Below are 25,256 nucleotides of genomic sequence, written 5' to 3'. Positions count from 1 at the left end.
TACCAATTCCCCCGAACCCCTCTCCTCATGACCCCCACCCCACCAAACCCCCCCAGCCACATACTTACCTGTGACCTGGGTCACTTCGCAAACTTGTGGACTCCAGTGCTTGTCCTTCCAGCAGCAGCCACAGCCTCCCCTGTGGCACTGCTGAGCACGAGGGCTGCTGGCCCGATTAGCCGGCAGCTCTTGGGAGGCAAGACGTCCACCCCAGGGTCTTGCTTCCACGGGAAGGGCTGCAGTTGGCCTTGCCACTGCCGGATTGGCTTGGGGTTCTAGAGAGGCAGTATGGGTCTCTCACCGGCTCTGGAGCTGGCAGATGAGACCCCACCATACCCCAACAAGATTCTGCCCATAAAAACAGACGTGTTGGTTGTACAACTATAGTTTTAAGATAAATTCACAAATGAACTTGAACAGTTTTCACATATTTAATTATTTTCTATTTAAAATAAGCTTACATTTCCTCACATGCTATAATCCCCACAGCATTCAGATTGGTCAAAAGATTCACAATAATATAATATACAAAAGCAATAGATATTTTATCATGGATAAAGGTATTTTAAAACAGGGCAGTTGTACTCAGCCCACTACACGTCCAAGGATAGTATTTTCCACTGGTGAAGTGTTGTGTAGGTTTCTCTAACATATTTATCTCTAAAGGCTTGATGTCTCTAGGAAGCTCAGAACACGCAATGATAAACCATTGCAGACCAACTCCCCAGTTACTGTGTTCAATGCAAAGTAAAAAATGCAGATGGTGTAAAAGGGCTTTCTTGTACAACATTGTAACTTGCACTTTAACCAACCCAGAAGGGAAAAACAGTTCGGACCAGTACTCTTATTTCCCAGTTTTTACTGTTTTTTTTACCTCCCCCCTTCTGCAAAAATACCTCTATTGGGCTTCTGGAGTTTGGTCTGCTTTTCATGCTTTCCTTTCTACCTAGCTCCCTTTTCTCTGGTATGTGATTTTGATTTCTCTCATTCTCCCTCCTTTCTTCTGGTAACATCACGCCTGCCATTCCATCACCTTCTGCCCTCTCCCCAAGAACTTCACAGGTCATTTCATTTCTTCTCCTGTGTGTATTTTTTCTCCACCACCTCTCCCCACTTCCCCCCCTCTCTTGTTCTGTTCTAATTGCTGCTCACCTGTAATAATTCTCAGTCATGAGGAAGGAGCAAGCAATTTCAAAACTGCCTTTCGGTTTTCTAACATCTGTGGGGGTTTTTGCTCTCTGCATGAGGATTGATTGCTGATACTATTCACAAAGCTTTGTGAAGGTGGGCTTCTTCCAAACCCATGTTGATTAAACCTGTGAGGCATGCAGATGAGACCATTGCTGATCACAAGTTTAACCCCCGGCATGCTTAAAACACCCTACACCCCTTGAGTTCTAAATACACTCTACACCTTAACCTGTCCTCTTGATCTGGATCAACAGTTTGATAGTTTCTAACACTTTTCTGTTTTTATTCATTTTAATCATTTTTGGATCCACTTTTCCATTTTTTTTGCTCCATTTATAATCTATTTTCTTCCTTTCTGGTCTCCTGTCCATTAACTCAGTGTACATTCCCTGGACTAGAGTCAGATGGCTTGCCTAGTCCTTGACCTCTCCCAGTACTAAACTAGTAAAAGTGACTCTACCTCTGACATGTGGGGGATGGAGACTGGTCTGGGCTGGCAACCTGCTTTGGGTGGCACCACTGACTAAGTTTATCTCGAGGAAAAAATCCAATCGCCAAATCAAGTTCTACTTTTGTCAGACAGTGCGGTAGGGCGGGGGACACTAAACGTCTCCCCTTATCAACCGTCGCAGAAACTTTCAAGCAGTCTACAAATATAAAAACTCACATTATATACAGAACTCTCTGGCTATTCAATTAGGGTTTACACATAAAAGTACAGTAGTGTGGACTCCGGAAGCCAACAGTATCCAATGCTTAACCATAAAAGTTCATAGAGATGCTACCAAGCTGATATCATGCTCATGTCATTAACATATGTAGTTATAAGATCAAATGTATTCACACTTTAGAGCATCAAGTAGGGATTTATCCAAGATCACTTGTAAAGGTTCAAGAATAAAATGGAAAAGAGAAATGGTCTTGCTTTGTCCAGACTATGTACAATCCATTATCTCAGTCTCTGCCCAACCCACTGAATCTCAAACAAAACTCCACAATATCCATTTGATTTTAGATTCTTGTTTATTCATCCTTGACCTTGACTTAGATGTAAAGTCATATCCGTTCCAAACTCTCCAAGTTTGGCTTGGTCCATAGTATTGGAACTATTTCATCTGAATTTAGGTCAACAGTCAATACTACAAACTTAGTTTTTCCCAGCTCAGAGCTGTACATGATTGGAACATGATGTGGTCACTAGGCACAGCCCGCCAGCTTTTCCAACCCAAACCCATAACATGCACTCCAGTCACACACAGCTCTGCGCCAGAAATAGTGAATTGAGATTAACATTTGATTTAGCAGCATACTGGTTAAAAAAAAATTTTATCATCTAAAAGACACTTAAATGTTCAGAAAATATTTCAAGTGGAAGAAATAAAGCAAATAAAAAAACACAAAATAAGTAAAGCTAAGAGAAAATGGGACAGCAATGAGGAGTAAATGCTGTATCCATGGAGTAGTGAGTGTGTTCTTAATCCATAAGATATCAAGGGAAAACCAACTAGATCAAGCCCTTGCCTTGGCACAATGACCTAAACAGAAAAGGCACTTCACCTGGGCTCCAGGCACTGGAGGAAGTGGAAGTCTTGCTCTGAAATCAGCGAGCAACTTATGGACCCATTTCCCTGCCCAACTGCTAAGGGAAGGCAGCATCTCATATACAGAAAGGACAAGAATTGGGCAGCAGCTTTGACATCCAGTAGAACCCCCCCCCCCCCCACAACATTTACTTGGTGCAATGCAAAACATTAGTCCAGTCGAGGGCACGAGAAGGAAAGAAAGAGGAAACAAGCCAAATTCTTCTCACATACTCTCGGGTACATTTGGAATCTAAAGCAATGGGAGGAAGGAGCAACCCTGCAGTCATGACCTTGGATTCCCCTTGGTGTAAGAGCTAAAATGGTGCCTGAAGCCAAAAGGCAGTTAGCGCTGGAGTGGGGAAGGAGAGAAGGGAGAGAGGCTTAAAACTCCTCTGCTGCAAACGAAGGTTTTCTGACATATTGCACTGATGTTGAGAAAGCTAGAACACCAGCACCATAGAAAAGAGTGAGAAGTTAACCCTAAAAAAGGATTCCAAACTGAATGTCTGGATCATCAGCATAAGGACACTTCATCATTCCAAACACTAATAGATACACGAATGTTCCGCTGTAAATGTGAAAGTAGGTAGTTGAGGTTCTCAGGGAGGGAGGAGGCTGCTGGATTCTTGACCACGGTCTATGGTTGCTCCACAAAGACTGCCTTACATCTTGCCCTTTGGAGGGATGATGTTTGATTTGGTCTGCAAGCTGTGAGTGTGGTATTTTCGGAGAGAGCCAGATGTAGCTAGAGGTTCAGGGAAGTCAGAGAGGACAGATTTTTTGCAACTGTAATAAAAAGGAAAACACAAGTGTTAATTTCTGTTGATATGCACTCAGCATTGAATCAATAAATAACAGGACACCAAACCTCAAACAGGTTTAACTCTAACTTTTTTTTGGATTTATAATTTTTTCCCCCCATCCTTACTGAAGATACTAAGTCACAGCAGTGTTTCAGATCGGAGTTACCTCCATGTATCTCAGCCAAACCAGCATTCTTTTTATAGGAGTTTAGACAGTGAGTAATCACCACCATGTTCACTTATATCCACCCTTGACAGCCATACACTGAACATTAAGATAACAACCAAGAGCAGAATCCTTGGCTGTTTCTTCTCCCTCTCCCTTTGCCTAGCAGCAATGAGGGATTTCATAGCGTGCTCCACCATTATCCTAACTGAGAGCAGCAGGATCTCTGGAGCTCTTCTACTTCCTGTGCTTCAGTTCCATTGTTGGTACTGCACTTGTGGACTGACCCCATGGGAGCATTTATAAGAAAACGGTTCTGTTCAACGAGCAGCTTAGCATGATATGGGATCAGGAAAAAAAAAATGGTTGAAGTCATTGCTTCTAGTGGACCAACTATGTTTTTCATTCTCACGGACTTCATTTTCTACCCCCCAGGTAGGGTTGCCAACTGTCAATAAATGTATTCCTAGAGGCTTCATCACATGACTTTCCCCCACAGTTGGCCAACACATCCTTGTGATGCCCTGCCTTCCTATGCCAATTGGAAAGCAAAAAAAAAGACTTGTTACCCAATTGGATCATGCTCAACTGTCAGCCAAACAGCCTTCACCGCCCCCCCCCCCCACCAACAATTTCAAAAACAAAAAACACAATCTTTAATATGCCGATGATTTTTCTCCAGGGTGGTACACAGCAGTATCTTGGAGATTGATCTTCAATTCCTGGGGGCTCCGGGCCAATCCTGGATGGTTGGCAACGCTACCCCTGGGGTTTTACTGCAATCACCAGGAATTGATCAAGAGAAAACCCAGGAGAAAATAGGAGCATTAAATAAATTATTCCCCCCCCCACAATTTCTTTGAACACTTTTGTTTATTAGGTATAAAAAAAATATAGGAGTTGTTAAGAAAAGGCTGTTTGACAGCCAAGCATCATCCAACTGAATTAGCAAGAATGGGGTTTGTGTTTAATTTGGGAGGATAGCGTGCCATGAAGGTGGATGTGTTAGGGGACCAATGGTGAGAAAATGTTGGCCAGAGTATGTGAAAGGTAGAACTTCATGTAATAAAACCTCCAGGAGCATTTCCAATAAGAATTAGCAACACAAAGCTGGTTTCACTCTGTTTACTTAATCTATGAAGGAGTGAGTCACAACAAGCAACACACCAGAGGTGAAAAAACACAAAAATCCTCCCGCTTCTTGGGAAAAAAAATAGGACACAGGATTGGGACAATTCGTGAAGGGAGATTCTTGTCCACCATTGGGAGGTTACCCTGGATAGCCTGGCATTATTCAGCAACTCTGGACTGACACACTCTCTCATTGGCAGACCAGAGCTGAACCCTCACATATTTGACTTACCAAACCAAGGCCAGCATGGCCGCAAACATTGCCAACAGCAGGAAGAGCAGAATGGAAAGTATTGCCGTTATGACAACCATCCCCCCGGTGCGACGTACAGAAAAGTTGTCAATGCTATTGGGATCCTTAGCTGGAGATAAACACAGCAGAGAAAAAGGTTTAAAGTCTACTACAGGGATCTGTACAACTCACCCCCCCCATCAGTCAAACAAACAGAAAATACTGAAAATACCCAACCAACTGGTTCTATACTGAAAACAATAATTCTTCAGTTCCCTTTCCCAGATGCTCATAGATCTTTGCTTTATTAAATGCAGGCTTTTGATGCTCTCAGTTTGTTTGGGATGGTGTGGGGAAAATGGCACTGAGGTGGAACACCAGCCATGATCCAGCTGAATGATTGAGCAGGCACATCATCCAACTGAGTTATGAAGAGCCCGGTTTGCTTTTCAATTGTGGGAGGGGCTGAATGGCCTACTCCTGCTCCTATTTCCTACGTTCCTTTTGTATCTTTTGCAGAAAATTAAATATCACTTTAGCCATTTTTAAATGGGGCTCCAACGCAAGTGACTTTTGACTGTATGCCCCTTTTCCACGGCTAAGTGTCTCTAGAGAAGGAGTACGCGATGTCTGCTGGCACCATTGAGACCTTCCATGCTCAGTAGGTGCGGCGGGGACAGGGATGCTTCATTAACTCCTTTGATCACATGTTGGTTAATGTTTGTGAATTTCCTTTAAATTTTGTCTTTTGTTTTTGCAGTTTCCCTTTAAGAGGCTGCCTTTTAATTTGTCCCTTGATTTGTTAATTTAGTTTATTTGGTTTGACTCAAAAGAGTCACAAGTGACTTAGGAGTTGGAGACTATAATGTCATTTAAAAGGCTGAAGTATATAGAATTTAAGAATAGTTTTGGGGTGGGGTTATAGGAGAATACACCAGTACAATGAGCCAAATATCCACCTCCTGTGCTGTAGTTTATCGTTCTCCGAAAACTCTCCTTTATTGAATCCAAGCTCAGGAACAGTTTTGAAATATTGATGCTGAGTTGCGTTTAGTATGTGCCCCCGAGAGATGTGACCCAAACACCAAGCTGAGTGCCTTTTGTGCAATCTCTCGGTTTAGTTCAGGCCGCTCTGTGCCAGCTAGTTTTGATGTGCGAAGCCCAAGAGCAGATCGACTGTGGCCAAGATTCCCAGTTCATAGATGTCTCCTTCACGCAGAACCTGGGCGGAATTTCACAGTCCCACCTTAGCCAGTGGACTTTTGAATGACTCACCACATTATGCAGCCTCGCCCCCACCACAATGGGGCCATAATTTCTGCCCTCAAGCTTAAAACAGAGGGCAAGGAGATAGGCAGTTAAATTAAGCCCGTTAAAAACAGTGGACAACCAGGGAGCCTGACAACACTTTAAGTGTAGGGAATTCTGGTTGTGGTTACAGGGTAAATATCGGTAGGTTATACGTTTACTACAAGTTAGATATAGGGCAGAATATTTTGCTGGTCGGGCAGGTGTGCGCCCAACCCAAACAAATGTAAAATGACATGCGATATTTCAGTTGGCAGGTGCCCGCTGACAATTAAACAGCCTATTAAGGCCATTAAAGTCATAATGAAAAGAAATTTTTCGCTGCCCCAAATCGGCCAGGCTGCCTTTGGATTTTTTGCAAAATCTCATCCACGAACAGAATGAGGTTTCAATCAGTGAATAGAAAAAAAATGTTTTAAAAAGTTTTAGATTAATTTCTAACATGCCCCTGCTCATATGACAGAGTCACATGAGGGGACATGTTTTTAACATTTTTAAATTCTTTATTTTTTTTATTTTAAAAATCTTCAGCTCTCAGGGAGCTATTACTGCGCGCATCCATGCTCGCCCTCCTCCCGCTCCAACCCTGGTAGCACTGAGCGCTGCAGCGCACAATTCACATTGGCTGGCCGGCCGTTAATTGGCCAGTGAGAAATCGCAGTCAGGGCCTGATTGCCAGCAGTGGGCTGTTTCACAGCCGCTCCCATTCTGGCCCGCCAACCAGAAAATCCTGGCCATAGGATATTAGGGAGGTACACCATATTACTACCAGTTGCCTATCGACTTATCACTGAGTTATTGTATTACTGCTGATTATGACAAGAATCTGAGCATTACTCAGTATTAGTAATCAGTGTAAATTTTGCGTTACTATTAGTTACTGGTGGAATCAAATTTCATCCCACGTCTTGCATCCCACTCCCCAGAATCACCGCCCCCAGTTCTCTGTTTCCCCTCTTCACCTGAGCGAAATATTTTACACAATAAAGATACTGAAATGATCCAACCTTTTTAAGGAACCTGAAATGACATTCATGCAATCTGGCTTCACATGGCCCAAGCTCCAGAAATGCCTCCAACCAGAGTTGGCAACCTTGGTGCCTGTAGTCCCATGAGCGAAATCTATCTGCTTAACTCATTTTACCCTCTAACCACTAGCACACTCCTATTTACCGAAGAGTAAGGATTATCAGTCTCCATGACAACATCAATGCTTACCACTCAGCAGCTTGATATCTTCTGAAAACTCCGTTTCCCCAATAATATTCGCAGTGGGGAAAGCTAGATCAGGATTAACCAAAACATACTTCATTCTAAAGAAGAAAATAAAAGGTTAGCCCCGAGTTAATAATGTACATTCCTCCTCCCTACCCTTGGCCACAACCGACAATAGTTATTATAGTTGAGCAGAAGACATGATGACGAGGAACAAGAGTTCACACAGAAAAAGCAGGGCCTGACTTCCGGCCGCCATTTCCTGTGTCACTGTTGCTAAGTGGGGCTGTCCAATTTGATCCATAATTGGGCCCATCAGGTGGAGGTATATGAAGCTTCAGTGGGTTACAGTGCAGACCCAGAGAGCATAGGGGCCCCAGGTTCGATCACTGGCCTGTGCTGAAGTGAGCGGATCTTGGCCTGAGCTTTATGCTGGTGATCAATTGCCACTCTCACATCCACTGGGACTTGGGGAAAAGAACTGCATTCTACTCTGCTGGGCCCAATATTCACCAGAGTCTGGAGCAGCCCATCACCTTCCTGCTGCTGGTCCCTGTCACTTCAGCCTAGCTGTGTTTGGAAGATCATCTCACGATTACTGTCAAAGACAATGGGCGGAATCATCCCAGATTTGCACTAAGTGTGGTAGTGGCCTGATAAAACAATTTTACCCACCTGCAATGGCAGGTTTTCAGGCCTTGTCCCAAACCCACCACATTAATTATGCATTCCTGGGAAACACGCTGTTTCGATGGCAGGCGGGCTCTCATTTGCCCGCCATGCCATCACCTCACCAGGCACCATATTTAAAGTCCAGCCGTGCACACACATCTCAGTGCTTCTAGCCCACGACCACTGCAGTGAAGATGTCCACGAAAGGCAAGACTGCAGCCCCCAGGTTTAGTGGCGCATCACTGGAACGCCTTTTGGACACCATGGAGGCCTGTCATGGTGTCCTCTACCCCTGGTCTGGCTGCAGGATGGACAATGGCGTGACCAACCAGGCATGGGAGGCGGTGGCAATGGTGATCAGTGCCAATGTTGCACACAAGAGGTTGGCCGTCCAATGTAGAGAGGATGAATTATCCCATCTATGCAGCCAGGGTATGGCAACTATTTCATCACTCTAAACTCACACACTCAAGCCCATCACACATTCACTGGAATCTCACTCACTGCCAGCTCAAGGGACATCACCACCCATTCTCACACACGTATTCTCACATGTCCATCTGGCCTCATTTCCTCTGGAGACTGACTCCTCAGCCCTCACCATTCGGAGGTCACGTGCACAGATTAACACGTGCCCCTACACACACCGAGTTACCCTCCTTCCCCAGTACAGCTGTCGCCCTGCAGCCTCTTCCCTTGCCTGAGGCCACTTCTCCCCCTTCCCCAAGCAAGCCCTAGCCCTGCCGCCATTGAAAAGCCACCCACATATGGCTGATCTGGTAGAGACCTTACCCGTGAGCCCCCCTATAAGTGATGCGGTGCTGTCTGTGGAGCCTGGCACTGGTGACTGAGTGCACTGACTGAAGCAAGGTAGGCAAACAAACCTTGAAGTCCTGAGTGAAGTGCAGCCCACCAGGTTCACGTCATTCATGTGTTGTTATAAACACATCAGCGTGTTTTCCCACTGATGTGGGCGGACAATCCAGCAGGGGTGGGGGATAAGTCCAACGGGTAGGCCTAATAATGACGATATGCTGATGTATTGCAATGAGGTTCCCAACGTCCAATGGGGGGAAATGGGGCCCACCATTGGTGGGCTGATCAGACAATCGCGAACTGGTTTCGCGCCGGTGTGAAACTGATCACACCATATTGCCTGTTTGCACCACCGGACACGCCTGATGCCGGCGGGCATGGAAAATCCCAGCCAATCAGAGGCCCCATTACTTTTCTTGGTCGAATTAATCAAAAATAGCAACCCTGGTCAACTTCATAAAAGAAAACTGGTAAAAGAAAATGGAATCCCTTAACTGAATATCAGTGGCTTAACAGCATGTCCATCATCTAACACAATCGCTGGAAACATTCGCTTTACTAGGTCTCCTACTCTCTCACATTCAGCAGGGGGCTTAGGTGAGATGTCGGGATTGTTGAGCGTATACATTGGTACTTGGTTTACTTTATCATGCTCTAGAACACAAGGAAAGGAAGGCAATGGAGTGAGGCCATCCCAACGAGCACCGCATCAGTTAAAACCTGCTAGCAAAACTCAACAGGTCCCATAATTTTAAATGGAGGATTATTCACGCACTAGGAATATCTGGATAGTCTCAACTCCACAGTGATTTTGTTGTTTTCTTTCACCTTGCAACATGAGTACACTTAACCGCAAGGTAAGATGCAAGGAGAAAAAAGGAAAAACAGCAGCAGAAAAATGATCCATTTCTGCCCTTTTGCTACCCTTGGGGCCTAAATGGCAGCTGCATCTCCCGTTTTGAACTGTGTGTCATGTTTTTATTGCAAGTAAATGGTTTGCAACTGTCAGCCATGGTTTGTTGGTAGTCACTCACTTATGAAAGTGACGCCTAAACACTCCTTCAACCAACACCTGAACACTGATCAGTTGCTGATTGACACATCGCTGTTTGTAAATTGACTGCAACGTTTCCTATGTGACTATAGTCGGAGTTTTGCAGAGCCGGCAGAAATTCCGTTGCCTGGGCCGAAAGCAGGGGCAATGCCACTTCATCAGGCAGCGGGAGCCGGGGATACACTTTGCCTATTCAAGACGGCAGCCCCCCGACCCCCAAGAACCGTTGGCCCAATCAGAAAGCTGGCAACTCAGCAGCACCAGTGCTAGCGGTGGGCATTGCTGGGGCTGCAACTTGAGAATAAGGATGACCATGTGCCCTCGAGGATAGGTATGTGGGGTCTGGGGACGCTGTGACCAGGTGAGGGGTTTGCTGATGTCAAGTACCTGCTGTTGGGTAGCCCCTCCATGGGCCTGCCATAAAGGGGGGCCCCTCACCAAAAGGAGCCAGCTGGAGGCCACAAGGGTTTACCTAGTAGTCACCCCATGTGGCAGTGGGCCCTCCCGACATGGACAAAAATACTTCTGGAGGCAGAAAGTGACCTTTAATTGGCCACTTAAGTGAATTAATTAGGCCCCCTGTGGGCAGCCAATCTGCCACCTTTCCTGGAAAAATGGCAAGACATCAGGCACCATCCCAGTACATTGCCACGCCATTTTGCCAGCCTTCCCGCCTCCCAGCCTGTCGCCAATGGGCCCAAAAAATGTTAGCCCATATTTCAAAAGTACTTCATTGGTTGTAAAGCATGCCAGGAAAGGTGCTATATAAATGAAAATCATCCTTTCATACCCATACTGTGAGACTTTATATCTATTGCAACTTGCTTAAAACATATGCGTTGGCATTTACTGCTGTCCATAATAAAAAAAATAATAAACCTAACTGATGACCATCTCTTGTGGCTTGTCTTACCTGAACGTCCCACCAGCAGGTAGTGGAGCATTGCAATTCGAAGTTGTACAGGGCACTTCTGAGCCAACTCGCACACTTAAGATTTGACCAGTGGCAGGAGGACAAGCGTAATTACTTCTTTTTGTTCTGAGTGTAAAGTAAAAACCATTTGATCCACTGAAAGCATCTTCGTAGGTAAACATCGAAGGATCCAGAAATCCATTTTTATCATTCTCAAACTTTGAAACTCCTAGGTTTGAACAGGAATGAAATCAGTCACTTCATCTCTGCAACACAGGATTCACACCACAGGGAGATAACTTTTGATTCAAACACATGCTACAGTATGAAACATTCAGGAAACAGATTATGTTCACCATCCATTTCATGCTTCCATTCACTTCAATCATTGGAAGTTCATTCAAGATTCAAAATTGGGTAGATGAACAAAGGGATCTAGAGGTACGCATTCACAACACAAATATTTTTTTTTACTCTTTCATGGGATGTGAGCATCACTGGCAAGGCCAGCATTTGCTGCCCATCCCTAATTGCCCTTGAACTGAGTGGCTTGCTAGACCATTTCAGAGGGCAGTTAAGAGTCAACCCCATTGCTGTGGGTCTGGAGTCACATGTAAACCAGACTGCGTACGGATGGCAGATTTCCTTCTCTAAACGGCAATAGTGAACCAGATAGGTTTTTAATGACAATCAATGATAGTTGTCATTGCCACCATTATGGAGACTAACTTTACATTCCAGCTTTATTAGCTGAAGTCAAATTCCGCCAGTTGCTATGGAAGATTTGAAACTCTGTCCCCAGACAATTAACCTGGGCCTCTGGATTACTACACCACCATCTCCCCTTTTAAAAGTAGTGATGCAATTTAACAAGGCCATCATTTAACAAGGCCATCACAAAGTACAAACAAAATTTAAACAAAATTTCCAGAGGATAGAATTAAAAAGCAGGAAGTTATGCTAAACTTGATTAGGCCATATTCGGAGCGCTGTGAACCGTTCTGGTCTACATATCACAAAGGATATCAAACCACTAGAAACAATACAAGCGGGATTTACAAGAATAATCCCAGAAATATGATGTAAAACACCATTCATTCCAGTGAAAGCATTTAAAGATTTAGAAGGCTGATAGCAGAACCGAGAGGTTAGGGCCATCAGTAAAGACTGAGCAGGCTTGGGCCCTTTCCTTTCTAAAAGAAAAGGCTAATAGGTGAGTTGAAAGAGGCCTTTAAAACTAAGAAGGGGCGCGATAGGGTAGACACAGAAATGTTGCCAATTTTTTTTCAAATATTTGTGCAGATGTGGACGTCACTGGCTAGGCCAGCATTTGTTACACATCCCTTAGTGTCGAGGGGCACTCTAAAGCTTGGGGCAGCTGCCGCAAAGACACAATGAGGAAAGACCATCATCTAAGGCCTTTCAGCCACAGTAAACTGAGGGGCCAGGAACAGGGTAAAATCACTCAGACTGTATGTTTGACATGAAACAAACCTTGTAAATATTAATTGTAATTGCAAATGTAATGAGTAACATACAGTATTGAAGAAACTGATTTGGTTTGCACATTATGCAATGTCAACTTTGAATATAGTTTTATAAATTCTATGAAGTACATTTTTGGGAAAAAACAATTCTCTTTGAAAACTTACCTCTTTAACCAAGTTCTCAGTGACCCCTCCCTATTGCCCACCCCTAATTGCCTTCAAGAAGGTGGTGGTGAGCTGCCTTCGTGAACTACTGCAGTCCAAATGGTGTAGGCACATCCACAGTGCTGTTAGGGAGGGAGTTCTAGGGTTTTGACCCAGGGACAGTGAAGGAATGGCAATATAATTCTAAGTCAGGATGGCGTGCGGCTTGGAGGGGAAACTTCCAGGTGGTGGTGGTGGTCCTATCTATCTGCTGCCTTCGTCATTCTAGGCAGTAGAGGTCATGGGTTTGGAAGGTGCTGACGATGGCGAGTGGCTGCAGTGCATCTTGCAGATGGGTACACACTGCTGCTACTTGTGGGGGATTTCAAAACTAGAGGGCATCAATATAAAAACAGGCATTAATAATCCAATAAAAAATTCAGAAGAAACCTCTTTCCCCAGAATGGTTAGAATGTGGAACTTGCCACCACTGGGTGTAGATGAGGATGCCAATAAGGGGAAGTTAGCTAAGTCTGTGAGGGATAAGAAAAAAAAACTATCTGGCTATTTAAGCACTGCAGTGTTATCACTAGAATGTACTGCTGGACATGTAGAACCTCTGTACCATGTCCATTTAAATGGTGAAAACAGCCAGCAGCACAAATAGATTCCATCTTTCCAAACATGTGTGTGCCCAGAGGAGGGTAGGGGTGGAGTTATCTTCAGCTCTACTAACACTGCAGTGGAGTACCAATGATGGCCATGGTAGTGCTAGAAGCAAATCGAGATGGCAGACTAAAGGTTTCACGCAAGAAAGTCTATTTTTCCCGACAACATATTGTTATCACCCTGACTCCATGCAGAACACAATATTCCCTCCCTCCAAACAGTGCATAAAGCCTAGCAAAGTTTCAACCAATTGCCACTTGAGTGTAAAGTCTTTTTTAAAACAGGAATGCCATTATCTCCTTACCCATCTACCTTGTGGTGTGGAGACACATTCATTATTTATTCAAGCTTGCAATTAATTTACAGCAGCCATAAATAATGCCAATTCCAGAACTGAGGCTATGTTCTCACCAGCTCCCCTAACTAGGCAAAAGTGGGCAAAGCCAATTACCGTGTAGGGTCATTTCCAAGGAAAAGCAGCTTCAGAGTTAACAGAGAAGCACTTACCTGTTGAATTAGCAACGACCAACCAAACATCACAGGCTGTACACAGCTGTTCGGTGGTTTCAAACACACAGAGTGGCTGTTGAAGAGCAACTGTTGTTTGAGTGATTTTCCCAACTACCCTTCGCACAATTTCAGGGACATAAGTGACTCTTTCTGGAACTGAAAAGAAAAACCCAAATGAACACAGTATTCTGCTGCATTCTGATAGCACCACCAGGTCAAAGATGTTCAGTAAATCTTAGTAACTCATTACACCCAAACCAAAATAAAGTTCCTTATGATATTTTTCCAGTAAGTGTGCGTGGAATGTAACTCATTCTCTGGCTAGGGCTTCCCATACACACTTGTATTCCCATCATCACTAAGGTGAATGTGCAGTTGAGAAGCTTTTCTGCACCTCAGAACCTAAACAGGCTCCACCTGTCTCTTTTCCTCAAATGTAAAGAACTAAATATTCTCATTATTAAACAAGATGTGTTATCCTTATTTCCTGTCTTTCTCTTTTTTCTTCCCTACAGGCCAGTTAGCCCAACATCAGTTGTTGGAAAAATGCTATGACCTATTATTAAGGAGGTCTTAGTGTGCTTAGAAAGCACAGTATGATTAGAACAAGTCAACATGGTTTTACTAAAAGGAAATCCTGTCTAACAAGTCTGTTAAGGTTTTTGGAAGATGTAATTAGTTGGCTAGATAAAAGGGAAGTCAGTAGATGTAGTACACCTGGATATCCAAAAGGCATTTGATAAGGTGCCACACAAAAGTTTAATAGGCAAGATAAGGGCTTACAGAGTTGATGGTAATATATTAGCATGGATAGAAGATTGGTTATCGGGTGGCTATCGGGTAGAAAAGAGTGGGCATAAATGGGCTCTCTCAAGTTGGCAGGCAGTGAATAGTGGAGTGCCACAGGGATCAGTGTTAGGGTATCAGCTATTTACAATCTATATTAATGACTTAGATGAAGAGACAGACAAAGAATAATATATCTAAGTTTGCTGATTATACCAAGCTAAGTGGAAAGATAAGCTGTGGGGGAGGATAGAGAGATGATGCAAAGAGATGTAGATCAGTTAGGTGAATGGGCAACAAGATGGCAGATGGAGTATGATATAGAGAAGTGTGAAATTATTCATTTTGGTCATAAGTATAGAAAAGCAGAATTTTTTTTTTTTAAAAAGGTGTTAAATTTATTAGATGATGGTCAAAGAGACTTGTGTGTGCTCATACAAGGAACGCAGAAAGTTAACATGCAGTGCAGGAAGCAGTTAGGATGGCCTTTATTGCAGGGGGATTGGAGTACAGGAATAAAGAGATCTTGCTACAATTATACAGGGTTTTAGTGAGACCACATCTGCAATAGTGCACGCAGTTTTGGCCTCACATTTAAGTAAGGATATACTTGCATTGGAGGCAGTACAGCAAAGGTTCACTAAATTGATCCCTGGAATGAGGGGGATGTCCTTTGAGGAGAGGCTGAGTAAACTGGGCTTATACTCTCTAGAGTTTAGAAGAATGAAAAGCAATCTCATTGAAACCTACAAGATTCTAAAGGGGCTTGATAGGGCAGGCACAGTTTGTTTCAGCTGGTTGGGAATCTAAAACACAGGGGCACAGTCTCAGGATAAGGGGGTGACTATTTAGGACTGAGATGAAGAGAAATTACTTCACACAAAGGATTGTAAATTTTTGGAATTCTCTATCCCAGAGGGTTGTGGATGCCTCATCATTGGATACATTTAAGTCTGGGGTGGACAGATTTTTGGTCTCAGGGAATCAAGGGATGTGGGGAGTGGGCAGGAAAGTGGAGTTGAAGCCAAAGATCAGCCATGATTGTATTGAACAGTGGAGCAGGTTTGATGGGCCAAGTGGTCTACTCCTACTTCTTGTGTTCTTCTCCTGATGATTAATAGTGGTTCCCTCCTTACCCAAAGATGCTGGCTCATCCGAGGGTGTGACTTCAAGAACACCGTGAGAATCCCCTGCCATCCTCCCGACTCAGATCCTAGGACCTCGCCACAGCCAGCAACCCACCGGCCTCAGCTGACAACTCCGGGGCTTAGCCCAGTTTGCAGGTCACTCTCCCCTTCCCATTTACTGCAATGTGGCCTCACCAATTTAAAAATGAATGAAAAGAACAATTAGTTATGGCAGGAATGTTGACAAGGACACCTCAGCTCCTCTTCAAATAATGCCATCTGGTAGAGCAGATGCTTCATCTCCCTGGTTGAGCATGCAGAAACATCTCTGACAATGCAGCATTCCCTCAGTCTGGCACTGCCTTGTTAGGTCGAGAATGTGTGCTCAATATTTGGGATTGACCATAAAACTTCCTGATTTGGAGGCAAGGGTAATATAAATTTGTCAGCCTGGGCTCCGTGGTAGCACACTTTCAGAGACTTGAGCACACAAGCTAGGCTTCAGTGCAATACTGAGGGAGTGCTGCACTGTTGGAGGTGTCCTCTTTCAGGTGAGATTTTAAACTGAGGTCCCATCGGCCCTCTCTGAACATGAAAGGTAGGATGGCATTTTTTCCAAAGACCACCAGGGGAATTCTCCTGGTGTCCTGGTTAAAGATTAACCTCAGTCAAAACCTGATTAGTAGTCTTGCTGCCATTTGTGGGACTTTTCATGTGTGCAAACTAGCAGCCACAATTCCCCAAAAGTGGCCGTACTTCAAAAATACCTCATTTGCTGTAAAGCCCTTTTGGACATCCTGAGGTTGTGAATGGCGCTATAAAAAATGTAACTAAACCAAACTGAAACAGGAGTGGGGAAAAACACACACAATACACAAAGAACAGCTAGGCCTTTATAGTCCATTACATGGTGAAAATTTCTTGTTTAACAAGTTCTAAAAAGCTCCACTGAAAGGAAAGCAAAATACTGCAGATGCTGGAAATCTGAAATAAAAATAGAAAATGCTAGAAAAACTCAGCGGGTCTGGCAGTATCCGTGAAGAGAGAAACCAAGTTAACCTTTTGAGTCAAATATGACCCTTCCACATTTGGCTTGATGGGCAGCTGAAGCGCATTATATTCTACATGACTGGTTTGTTTAGTACTTAATGCAACAGTATTATGATACAGGAGGGAAAAGTATGTGGTGCATGTGTTTTTATTTGACCTTGAACAATACAAGGCTCTCTTACACACTTCAAAGTTAAATGCCCAGGTCGCTAAAGACAAAATCTCTGAATTTCTTTTATCTTCAGACATGGGCATCGCGGACGAGGCCAGCATTTATTGATTATCCTGAACTTGCCTCGAGGTGGTAGTGGTGAGTCATGGTATAGCCACAGTGCTGATAGGGAGGGATTCTCCCCCCACAAAAAAGTTACAAATGCAACTGCCCTAACACAATCACACTTCAATAAAGTTAAACATGTGGAAATTTCAATCACATGCTAATAGTGTACCGCTAGATGTAAGGAAAGGTGGTGATTAATGCTGGAGTTTGATTCACTGGACCCCACAACATTTTTCTATCTCACCCTGTCCATCAGCTTGCCCTCAAGTTGCTAAACTGTTACAAGTATCAGTCCACATTGCCTGATTATTTTACACTCCCTGCCAAACTCAGATAAGATCATGTATAAAGGGATCCGATCATAAAGATGATCGAGGAGGAAGACCATTCAGCACTCAAGCTCATGTATCCATGGGATACTACAGTCCGCCATCACGGTATCTAATTATCACTTGAAGAATTTCAAGAGTTTTTGCCTCTGCTAGCCCACCCTTGAGCCCATTCCATGTGTCAGTCTTCGAGGGAAGACATGCCTGAGCGTGGACACTATCTGGTCCATGTAGTCAGGATCCCTGTCCCTAAGCACTATCTGGTGACAGGCACATGGAAGTGACTCTGAACTTACCTTTTGCCAGTTTGTGCCCATACCCCCTTGTCCTGCAGCCATTGTTTAACCTGGTAGTGCTCATGATTAACCTTTTCTGTTCCAATATCTTACACAACTCTACAAGGTGACCTTTTATTCACCTCCTTTTAAGAATGAAGAGTCAGATTTTCTCTAACCTAGTAATACGAGGGGAATGTAATTATAGGGAGCATGAAAAGGACAAAGTAGCATTAAAGCATTGAAGGACTTTGAAAGCTCAACTGTTGCTTTGCTGCAATAGGGAGTGTTCTTTTAAGATGGGAAAGGCTGATGTACTGATACTGGGTACCATAGCATTGGGTTTCCCAATCTTGACATCCATCCTGATTACAGGATCTTTACATCAAACTCTTGTAATAAGCTTCCTGTACAATAAACTATTGTATTCTTCCAAATCTCTATAATCAACCCTTCCCCATTAGATCATTTTCCATGGTACTCGCATCTCAATGGAATTCTCCTCCAATTGGAAAAACAACCTTGCTAGACCTTACCAGTTTGTGGTAATACGGTTCAGTCCTCATTCTATGCTGAGCTAGCAAACCGCAGCAGATGTAGAAACACTGCTTGGTTATGAAGCTGGGGAAAACAATCCTGCAGGATTTCTGCTCCAGTCACCCATGCTGGAAAATGCATGTGTGAGATGACAAGGCATGGCTATGATGCCCCTTAAGAGTTGAATAGTATTCTGGCACTGTCTAAGCTCATGCATGAAGAATGGCTACATGGCATGTGGGTGATGTTGCAAAGGGTGGTAATGCATGCAGTTGGACCACAATAAGAGTCAGTGCTCCCAGGAGAGAAAGGGGAGAATAGTTAAGGAATTTTCTTGGAGCTGCTCCCACTTTGTTGTGGTTAACTTCACCAGGAGGGCAGCAGAAACCCTTGTTTTATGTTTGTAAACCAGCTTTGTGCCATGATCACAGTAAAATTACAACATTGTAGCCAAGTGTCTTGTGGGGTGTTATGATCTAGAAGTGTCTTGGCCCAATCACACCAATAAAAAGTTAAACAGGCAGAAATTCCAGATAAAAGTAACACAGAAATAACAAGCCAACAGCCTCTAAAATGTCTACATACCATATGGACCCAAGTGCATTCAGGTACAAACTGAGTCACCACACACACACACAACAGTATTCCTATGTGACACCATCATATTTCCGAATCTCATTATTTAAGACCAATTAGCTTTGCAGAGGAGATTTACAAGAATGATATCGGGGTGAAAGAATTTAGTCATGTGGCGACATAAGAGAACGTGGGTTTTTTCCCCCCTACAACAGAGATGGTGCAGGTCAGATTTAATAGAGGTGTTCAAGATTGTAAGTAAATAATGGGAAACTGTTTCCAATGGTCAGAAGGGTCAGTAACCAGCAGACACCCAATTTAAGATAATTGGCAAAAGAGGCAAGATGAGATTTTATGTGGGGCGTTATGATCAGGAATGCACTGCCTGAAAGGGGATTCAATAATAACTTTCAGAAGAATTGCATAAATACTTGGAAAGAAATTGCCAAGGTTGAGAGAGAAACAGTGGGGGTTGGGGGATGGTGGGATTGCTCAGATAGCTCAAAGAGCTGCTACTGACCCAATGGACCGAATGGCCTTTCTATACTGCGAGACCCTGTACAAATTAAAATACACGTGGGTTCCACTAGAGAAAGCAATTAATGGGCCCCAAGAGAAAGCATTGGTATTGTAAGCAATATTTATATTGCTTTTGGTTCGATTCAGGAAAAGCAGCAACCATAAGGCAAGTACCCATCGTTTCCACAAGTGTCCACCAACTGGGGGTCTGGAAGAAAATTTCAAGAGGTCTGCAAAATTCAACTTGGGAACTCCAGAGCAAAGCACACATGACCAGAACACCCCAGATGTGCCGACTGATGAACAGCGCTGAGACAAGGTGTGCCCACAGGTGGCAGTCTTGATCCCCACAGTTTTATGAAGTCAGTCTCAATGGGTTTCAGGGACCAGCACCCAGCTTCATGATATCATTCCAGTATGATTGGATACCCCTTTGCCCCACACCAGCCTAAATGATGCACCCAAAATGAACTCTTGCAGGCACAACAGTTGGAAAGCCATCTTGTCCCTTACCACTGACACTCTGTCCAGTAAAGACAGTCACATAGGTTGGTACAGCCCTGCCAACCCTTTCATTTTCTATTGACCCAGAGGAGATGCGATGTTTCAACCTGAAGTTACCAGAGCACCAGCCCCAGTCTCTGCAGCCAGGCAGTGGAGTTACAGTTTCATCCTCTTCCCCTGTTCTTTTGGTGCCACTGCAGTCAAATAGCATGAGGTAGTGTCAACATTTTCCAATGAAGCACTTGCTGAGGAACCAGACTCAGAACTCCAGAATAAAACACATCCAACCAGACCATGAGAAAAATCGGGGAAATCCACTATGGGAACTGATTAACCAAGGTAATTCCAGGCCCCCACAGGCAGAGGGCAGCTTTCTCTCGTCAGGAAGGCAACTTTGTTAACTATTCCACATTCAGCCTCTGAAAATTATTCCCAGATTCTGGATAACCATTTTCCCCCCCCATAACTAATTTCAGCAATATTTTGCTTTATTATTTTGCTTCCTTTTGGTTAATCGTTTCCTATTTGGGACTTGGCCTCTGCTGTTGTTTTCCATTTCAGTTCATGATTTTCAAGCATTATCTAGCTTTTGCAGCTTTTGTTTACCACTTCCTTGTTTTTCACTTACCCATTTCCCCTTTCGGATACAGTTAAATTATATTATTTTCAACTTTTTGGTTAATCGTTTCTCCAATTTTTGGTTAATCTTTCTCGGTTACCTAGTTCTCTTTTGGGACTTGGTCCCAGCATGCATTCTTTGACTTTTTAAAATCAACTGAGACTCAATTTTATCAGATACCTCCACACCTTGACAGAATTGTTCCTCAGCCCCTCAACAAGCTTCACATTAACAAAGTTATACAATGAAACATATATTATTTAAGTTTTATTCAGAGGAAAAAAAAAACCCTTGAGAATCTTAAGAGGGGATTGGTGGAATTTAAATATGGTGGGGAGGCACAGAAAGAAAAACATTGAGAAGCCCTGGTTTACATCTTGAAGCCAGGCTTCCTTACCACAACAACATTTCAGCCCCATGGAAAACAATTGTGCCACTGGGATAAGGAAGATGGATTTAGGGGTGTATCCTTGGAGCTGCCTCGTGGATGCTGTTCTGCGGAATCCAACAACTTTTTATTCATTCACAGGATGTTGGCGTCGTTGGCCAGGACAGCATATCTTGCTTATCCCGAATTGCCATTGAGATGCTGGTGGTGAGCGCTGCCTTCTTGACTATAAAGAAGTGGCGTATAGGCTATTTCAGAGGGCAGTTAAGAGTCAACCCACATTGCTGTGGGTCTGGAGTGATATGTAGGCCAGACCAGGTAAGGACGGCAGATTTCCTTCCCTAAAGGGCATTAGTGAACCAGATTGGGGGGGGGGGGGGGGGGGGTTGGTTAAACAACAATCCAGTTTATTTAATTAACTGAACTTAAAATTCCCTTGTGGGAAGGGAATTCCTATCTTCCGAACATTAATTCGGACCTCTGGGTTACTCGCTGAGTTAAACGACCACTCTCGGTCATAGTGTCGATAGCACACTCCTGACTTCAGTCATATATCCTGAAATCCAGTTATTTCAGTGCCTTATCTCATCAGGACTCGCGAGCCATTTAGTCTTCAGTACTCTCCCCAAACATATGCTGCCTCTAGTTTGCAGCCTGAGATAGTTCTGACTCTCGTTACAGTGCAAGGTGTAACTCGAAACTCAGCTGACCCCAGAGTAAAGTGTGGCGAGGCATTCTGCAGGAGGGACCCTCGTTCCCAACGAACTGTTCCCAGACTGTGGACCACAAGGGTTTAAATCCACTGAAAAATACTTTCCAAACATATTACACTTGTAAATGCAAATACACGCTTAACAGCAAAACAATTAAAGCCAGCGATAAATTAGGAGTAAAATCACTTGAAAGAAAATAACAGGGATTCTGTAAATGGATGAACGATGTTATGCGGTTTAAAGAATGTGAACCGCAGTGTCCCAGATTAACAATTTGGAAGTTATGGGGCTGGCAGGAGAGACACTTCATTCTCCACCTCCCTCCCCCTGACAGGGATTTAGAAAACAATTCATCAATAAGACCCAGTCACACCATTAAAAACCGAAACAGCACATCAACCGACTAAACGGACAATTTCACAGGAGCAGTAAAAAAGTGCAAGAAACTCAGACTGAAATTTTTCCTGATTTTTTTTAACCCCAGACCCCCCCCCGAGCCCCGGTAATACTTCAGGAAAGATCCCTTGACATTGTCTCAGATGTCCTGGATAATTGGGTTTATGTTACCTCCATTGCCAGCACCGCACAAGGCGCACAGCAGCACAAATTGGACAAGTGGTTTCATCGCTTCCACCTCGCTACTCCTCGAACTAATCCCTTCTGCTTCAGTGTGGCTCGCTCAGGATCTTTTGATCTGATAATTCCTCTTTGTCGATTGTGGCCGAACGAGTCGGACCTGCTCTGAGAGCCGTCTCTCCCCAAAGGTGTGGTTTAACGGCAATTCACCAAAACAAAATGACACACACGAAAACCACTCAATTTTCAGCACTTAATATCTTTTTAAAAAAAAATAATTCCGCCAACCCTATCCCTGTGATAGACTCTACCTGTCAATATCAGCAATTCAAGTCGAACAATTTTACTTTTGAATGTTACTGCAATAATTATTCAACGATTGGCAATCAATTTGAAGCTGACGCAGGTAATTTTAAGTATCGTGTCCGCTGGTTCTAAAGAGAATATAAGATCTTCATTGCACAAGTCAGGAACAATCTTATTATTAATAACCAATCTTTCTCCAATGACAGCAAGTTAAGCCCTCCCTATTGGACAGCCTAATGAGTCCGGTTTAGCTTGTAGTCACAAAGCAGATCCTTATTAATATGAAAAGGGCATTTGCGATTTATATTGATAGAATTTAGATTCTATTATTCTCTACCCTTTCCCTCTGAATCACTTTCCATGCACTTTAATCAATAACCACTCCTCATCAATGCACATATTTGGTTGAGAATGCTGGATCAGACCCCGGGACCCATATCCCACTTGGGATTGGAATGGGGTGTCTTTCAAATACAATAGGAACCACCTGACGCAAGAAATTCCCAAGTGGCTTAACATCTGCTCCTTTGGATATGTCACATTCCATGTTGAAGTTAGCAAAGAGCACAAAGCGAACTGGAGGAACAGCACAAATATAAAAACAAAAAACTACTGCGGATGCTGGAAATCCAAAACAAAAACAAAAACAGAATTACCTGGAAAAACTCAGCAGGTCTGGCAGCATCGGTGGAGAAGAAAAGAGTTGACGTTTCGAGTCCAATGACCCTTCAACAGAATTGAGTTCTGAGTTCAACCAGTTCTGTTGAAGGGTCATTGGACTCGAAATGTTAGCTCTTTTCTTCTCCACCGATGCTGCCAGACCTGCTGAGTTTTTCCAGGTAATTCTGTTTTTGTTTTGGAGGAACAGCACCTCGTCTTCCGATTAGGCACTTTACAGCCTTCCAGACTTAACATTGAGTTCAACAACTTCAGACCATGAACTCTCTCCTCACCCCTTTTTTAACATTTATTTTTAATTTACTGATTTCTATTTTCAGTTATTTATTCATTGTTTTAATTCCTTTTTTATCCCCTATCTTTTTCCCCAACCGCCCCCCCCCCCAAAAAGGGCCATCAGTTACTTTTTCCATGTTGTTCTTTCACAGAGTGCTGACCCTTGTTCTGCTATTCATACATTCTGCTTTTTTACCTTGATACCACAATCAGCACCTTCTTTAGCCCTTACCACTACCATTGACACTCCCTTTGTCTTGTGTCCATGATATCTTTGTCAATCTCTCCTCAGCCCTCACCTATCACTGGCCTTCTATCCAGCTTCACCTGCTCCACCCCCCTTAAACAGTATAAATTTCATCACACTTCTCTTCCCACTTCTCTTTAGCTCTGAAGAAGAGTCATACGGACTTGAAACGTTAACTCTGTTTCTGTTGACAGATGTTATCAGACCTGTTGAGTTTTTCCAGCATTTTCTGTTTTTATTTCAGATTTCTAGCATCCACAGTATTTTGCTTTTATCTTGGTGTTTAATTCACTGCCACTCCTCTTCCAGGAATGCCTAACTTGAAGAAATACTGCTCTTCTCTCCGACAGGATTTCTGCTTGTCTCTTTCACCCTGTTCCTTCATTGCTTTCCATTTCTCTCCTGGAGTTTGACAAGCTGTTTACCAAAACTCACTTTCACAGTCATATTTCCTTCCTCAGTGACTGTCTCCACCTCTGACTTACCCCAAGTGGATTTCAATTGAAGTTCCATCCCTCATGTTTCGAATCCACTCAGGATTACAGGTATTTCTGGGACATACAATGTTCCTCGGACTGCTGTTCTCGTCGCATTCTGAGATCCACACTCAGTGCCATGCTCCATCATATGAACACACTCGACCTCTCCCTCCAGCAGCTCCAACTCACCCTATCTCAAAGCTGTTCTTGTCCACAGTTTCATTTTGTTCTTCGTCTCATCCGACATCCTAACAAAATGTTGAACTCTTCTTCTGCCTCCTTCATCTCAGTGCTCACTTCTTTGGGCAGGAATCCTCCCCCCGTTCAACAGATCCTTTCACCTGCCAATATTCTCCCTCCATCTGGACCCCTCCCTCTGGCCTCTTACCTGCTCTTGATCTTTTCATTGAGAACTGTCAGCGTGACATTGGCCGTCTCAGTTTCTCTGCTCCTCTCACCCACTCTAACCTGTCTCTCTCTGAACTTGCTGCACTCCGTTCTCTCAGGTCCAACCCTGACTTTGTCATCAAACCTGCTGACAAGGCTAGTGCTGTTGTTGTCTGATGCACTGACCTCTACCTCGCAGAGGCTGGGACACTTCCTCCTACCTCCTCCTGGACCATGACCCCACCACTGAACATCAAGTCATTGTTTCCAGGACTGTCACTGACCTCATCTCCTCTGGAGATCTTCCCTCCACAGCTTCCAACCTCATAGTCTCCCAACCCCGGACAGCCCGCTTCTACATCCTTCCCAAAATCTACAAACAGGACTGGCCCGGTAGACCGATCGTGTCAGCCAGTTCCTGCCCCACGGAACTCAATGCTTGCTATCTTGACTCCATTCTCTCTCTCCATGTCTAGTCTCTTCCCACCTACATCCATGATTCCTCTGATGCCCTACTAACCATATAAATACTGTGGCTACAAGAGCAGGTCAGAAGCTAGGAATCCTGCGATGAGGAACTCTCCTCCTGATGCCCCAAAGCCTGTCCACCATCTACAAGGCACAAGTCAGGAGTGTGATGGAATACTCCCCACTTGCCTGGATGAGTGCAGCTCCCACAACACTCAAGAAGCTTAACACTGTCCAGTTTG

At 43.9% G+C, this 25,256-nt stretch overlaps 1 protein-coding gene across 1 annotated transcript; it reads right to left on the bottom strand.

Moving 5' to 3' along the window:
- Positions 1-417: 417 nt before the first annotated feature.
- Positions 418-22,368, bottom strand: upk3b (uroplakin 3b). The gene is made up of 6 exons (XM_078548409.1): positions 22,165-22,368; positions 13,892-14,050; positions 11,085-11,313; positions 7,633-7,727; positions 5,107-5,236; positions 418-3,560 (listed from the first exon to the last, which is right to left on the bottom strand). Exons 1-6 carry the CDS (start codon positions 22,220-22,222, stop codon positions 3,437-3,439), a joined length of 795 nt encoding a protein of 264 aa, XP_078404535.1. The 5' UTR covers positions 22,223-22,368; the 3' UTR covers positions 418-3,436.
- Between the last annotated feature and the right edge of the window lie 2,888 nt (positions 22,369-25,256).

Source organism: Cetorhinus maximus, chromosome 9 (assembly GCF_964194155.1).
Source record: "Cetorhinus maximus chromosome 9, sCetMax3.hap1.1, whole genome shotgun sequence".
In the NCBI taxonomy this organism is placed as follows: domain Eukaryota; kingdom Metazoa; phylum Chordata; class Chondrichthyes; order Lamniformes; family Cetorhinidae; genus Cetorhinus; species Cetorhinus maximus.
This window is presented reverse-complemented; position numbering and strand designations above follow the sequence as displayed.